At 46.8% G+C, this 4,590-nt stretch overlaps 1 protein-coding gene across 1 annotated transcript in view; it reads left to right on the top strand.

The window, feature by feature from the left end:
* Positions 1-68: 68 nt before the first annotated feature.
* LOC104125970 (pantothenate kinase 2, mitochondrial) overlaps positions 69-4,590 on the top strand; it is a 6,171-nt gene continuing 1,649 nt past the window's right edge. The window contains exons 1-3 of the mRNA XM_009638472.2: positions 69-641; positions 1,957-2,133; positions 2,967-3,090. Coding sequence (XP_009636767.2) covers positions 352-641; positions 1,957-2,133; positions 2,967-3,090 — 591 coding nt within the window. The 5' untranslated portion in view covers positions 69-351. The remainder of the gene's footprint in view (positions 642-1,956; positions 2,134-2,966; positions 3,091-4,590) is intronic.

Genomic DNA, 4,590 nt, shown 5'->3' with positions numbered 1-4,590 from the left:
TGGGTGGGTTTTGGTTGGGTTTTTTTTTTTTTTTGTCCAACAGTAAAGTCCCTTCTCGTTTTTCTTTGCTTTTCATGCTAATACCTCAGAGTCAGGGCCTAAATTAAGCCTGTGGGCTCTCTTGGCGTCCATCTTTGGGATCTGGTTGTTTGTTTCACCCCCCCCTTCCATGCCTATGCACTTCAGGGCCGGGGTAGTCAGCAGACCACGTGCGTGGGGAAAGATGGAGCCCTCCCGTGATCTGTACTTCTGTATCAGCCACCCCAGGGAGTAATGGAGATAGCTGAATTTAGCTGGCAGGGAATGTGTTTTTCTGAGCATAAACACTTCAGGTCCTTAGCTACTTCTTGAATGTTCTTTCTTTTTTTTGTCTTTCCCCCCTACCAGATGGGTGACCTTCAGCTTTGTAAGGTAGATGAACTCGATTGCCTTATTAAAGGAGTTCTGTACATTGATTCAGTTGGATTCAATGGACATTCAGAGTGCTACTATTTTGAAAACCCGACGGATGCTGAAAGATGTCAGAAGCTCCCATTCAACTTGGAGAATCCATATCCTCTCCTTTTGGTGAACATTGGCTCGGGGGTCAGCATTTTGGCTGTGTACTCAAAAGAAAACTATAAACGGGTAACGGGCACCAGGTGAGTGCCGTGAGGGGGTAAATTTACTTTGAGTTTTATTTTGGAGTCTAGAACGTGTTTCTGCATTGTAGGGGACATTTTCAGGGGCAAGCTGCGTTAAAGGATGAGACAGGACGAGAGGAAACGGCCTCAAGTTGTGCCAGGGGAGGTTTAGGTTGGACATTAGGAAGAATTTCTTCCCTGAAAGGGCTGTCAGGCACTGGAAGGGGCTGCCCAGGGAAGGGGTCGAGTCCCCAGCCCTGGGGGGATTTAACAGCCGGGCAGAGGCGGTGCTGAGGGCCAGGGTTTGGGGGTGGACAGGAACGGTTGGGCTCGATGACCTTAAAGGTCTTTTCCAACCAAATGATTCTCTGATTCTATGAAAGGTGGCGAGTCAAATGACCGAGGTCCTGCTTGTGCCGCAGTCCCTCACCTCTGCCAACAAAGACCCCTCCTGGAAGAGAGAATCTGAATTTCATGCTTTGGTTTCCTTACTGCAGCCGGTCTCCTTAATTTCCTACAGCAGGGCAACTGAAAAAAACAGCTTCTAAATGGTTTTATTTGCCATCAGAGAAATCCCGTAGTTAGGGATTATCCCAAATACACTCATCATGATCACGTTAACAACTGTTAGCTTTGATCCTAGCAGCAGGGATTTGCTTCCTGACTGCCAAAAGCTGCCTTATTTTGGTGGAAGGGATGCTGGCGCGGCAGTGATTCCCCAGACAGTTGCTGGATGGCTGCAGCTGCCCTTCTTGAAGGTGTGGCTCTTGTTGCCAGGCAAAGCCAAAGAGCTCTGTGGCTTGAAGCTTTCCTGAATTTCCTGAAAGTTAGCAATAATAATAATAATATAATAAACTCCCCACAGTACAGATCTTACTCTTCTTATACATCATTATTGGCATCTGTGCACAGTAAAGTGAACAGGACGTAGTTTTCTCCGCAGTGTTTTGAATAGCTGTGCCCTAATACTCCAGTTATCCCTCAGGACCAAATATTTATTTTAAGTTTGACTCCTCTGAGCGCTGGGAAGAAGGCGGACATTGTAAAAGAAGAAAATTCAATTTCTCATTTAGAAACATGCCCTCTGCAGAAGGCTGCGAGGCCGTGGGATTCCTTACAGGCTGTAAGTTAGTCGAAAGTAACGGATTTAAAGAAAACTGCTGCTTTTCCAAGATGGCTCTCCCTGAAAAGAGAAGCAGCAGGAGGAGCGGGGCGGCCTGGGCTGACTCCCATGCGTAGCTGAGCAATCTGAGCTCTCGGTGGAAGGCGCCATTTTCTTCCTCTCTCTCTGTAGAAGCGAGGTGGGTGACTTCCGTTTTGCTTTATGTCGCAGCCTTGGAGGGGGAACCTTTTTCGGTCTCTGCTGCCTTCTCACCGGTTGCTCCACCTTTGAAGAGGCCCTGGAGATGGCATCCCATGGAGACAGTACCAAAGTGGACAAACTAGTGCGGGACATCTACGGCGGAGACTACGAGCGATTCGGATTGCCAGGCTGGGCTGTAGCATCCAGGTAATGACCTGACTGATCTTCATTTACTTATTTATTTATTTATTTATTTATTTAATTCTTTTCATGGGAGATTCTGCTGTAGCATCCAGGTAATGACTTGACTGATCTTTCATTAATTAATTAATTCTTTTCATGGGAGAATGACTTGACTGATCTTCATTTACTTATTTATTTATTTATTTATTTATTTAATTCTTTTCATGGGAGATTCTGCTGTAGCATCCAGGTAATGACTTGACTGATCTTTCATTAATTAATTAATTATTTTCATGGGAGATTCTGCTGTAGCATCCAGGTACTGACTTGACTGATCTTTCATTAATTAATTAATTAATTCTTTTCATGGGAGATTCTGCTGTAGCGTCCAGGTAATGACTTGACTGATCTTTCATTAATGAATTAATTATTTTCATGGGAGATTCTGCTGTAGCGTCCAGGTAATGACTTGACTGATCTTTCATTAATGAATTAATTATTTTCATGGGAGATTCTGCTGTAGCGTCCAGGTAATGACTTGACTGATCTTTCATTAATGAATTAATTATTTTCATGGGAGATTCTGCTGTAGCGTCCAGGTAATGACTTGACTGATATTTATTTATTTATTGATTGATTGATTTTTCACGAGAGGTTCTGCAAGGATGAAAAACTGGATTTATGTCTCTTAGGAGAGCTCCCATACCTTCTGCTATTCTGTTTTAACCAGATCTAAATCGCTGATAGCGAGGCTTTTTAAAGTTAGAAAGGAATGCTTCAAGATGAACCGCTTTGGTTTAAATTAGCGATTCCCATTTTCTCCTGGAATTCTGATGCAAATGGACCTGTCTTTACAGCTTTGGGAACATGATGAGCAAGGAGAAGCGGGAATCCGTCAGCAAAGAGGACCTCGCGAAGGCTACTTTAATAACCATCACTAACAACATCGGCTCCATAGCACGGATGTGTGCGCTTAACGAGGTATTGAGGGGAAATCTCCTTCACTGTTTCCTGTCTGAAGCATCGCTCGTGTGCTGCTGTCGTGCAGTTTTTTCCCTGCACGCGCTTCTGTAGGTGCGCCCTCATACTCCTCTTTCTGGATGTGCAGTAAGTTGTAATCCACTCGTTTTGGATTCTTCGGTAAATTTTCTCCGTGCTCGTCTGCGTGGTTTGAGCCGGGTCGTCGTGTCGTGAACGGAAGAGCTGCGAACGAGTGAGGGGTTGGCTGTTGGTCTTGTTAGGTCCTCTGCTTGGTCAGGAGTGACGCAGCTTCTCTGCGGTGGTTTGAGGAACGGTAGGTGCTCAACGAACTACAGTGACCACCGGGAGAGAAGGGAAGGTGTGGTGGGGGCGTAGAGCCTGGATACCTTCACCGTGGTGTTTTTACCAGTTGCTCTCCATTTCTTGGTGGGCCCCATGCCACTTCCACGGCCGTTCTTGCACCTTTGTGCTTTCAGCTTCTTTACAGTGCTGCCTTGTTGCATTCATGTCAAGCAGCATTGTACAGGGCTATGAAAGAACAGAGACCTCCTCTCCGCTCCCGTCCGAGCCCGCTCCTCTGGGATGAGCTAAGGGAGCGAAGCCTCCTCCGGGCGCCCGGTGCTGTTGGCAGATGCTCGCTGTTCCCTTCGCTTACTGCTGAAACGAGGCAAGGCGTGTTAGAAACAGCCCTGCCCCCAAGACATCTGCTGAGTCCTCGCTCCAGAGCGCGCCGCTGAACGCGGGGAGGGTGCCGGATAGTTAGGGGAAAGCGTTTAATGAACGTGGGGACGGAAGGGAAATCCGTAGAGGGACCTGAGTGAAGGAGCAGATCGGACTTGATCGCGATTCCTTGGGTAAGAGGAGGAACTGAAAATGATTTTCGTGTTGGGAGAACAAGAACGCTTCAGAGTTCATCACTTGGCTCAGGACAACTGTTTGGGGATTGAAAAGTTTGACTGGAAGTCTGATTTAAGTCAGAATATACCAAAATACCACTACTTGGTCTTTTCCTTTCTTTCAGAATTGTGTTGGCTATGGCTTTCTAAATTGGTTTTTTTTTCCTTTTTTCCTTTTTCCCCCCCCAGATTAGCAGTAGAGAGCCAGGGCGCCATTCAGCTCTTCTGATGAGTCAAAGGCTGGAGTTGGTGGGAGAGAGAGGAGATGGCACTTGGTGGTCGGTGTTCCTAGCCAGTATAAGCGTCTCATAGCAAAAAATCAACCGTTCTATAAATTTCTAAGCTAGCAGGGCTGTCGTTAGAGCTGTGGGTTGCTGGGAAGTGTGCAAGATTCTAAAAACGAGCCTGTCTTAACGTGACCTGGCTGGTACTGCTTTTGGGCAGAGCTGTGGGTGTTTGTAATGTTCTGCAGATCCTGCCTGACGCTTTCAGCAGTCACTTCATTCATAGAATCACGGAATCGTTGAGGTTGGCAAAGCCCTTTAAGCTCCCCGAGCCCAACCGCTCCCCTACCCCTGCCATCCCACCCCCAAACCCTGGCCCT

The sequence above is a fragment of the Egretta garzetta genome, unplaced genomic scaffold, assembly GCF_000687185.1.
Source record: "Egretta garzetta isolate BGI_Z169 unplaced genomic scaffold, ASM68718v1 scaffold1135, whole genome shotgun sequence".
Classification (NCBI taxonomy): domain Eukaryota; kingdom Metazoa; phylum Chordata; class Aves; order Pelecaniformes; family Ardeidae; genus Egretta; species Egretta garzetta.
Note: the sequence above shows the minus strand (reverse complement) of the source record. Positions and strands in the feature narration are given on the sequence as shown.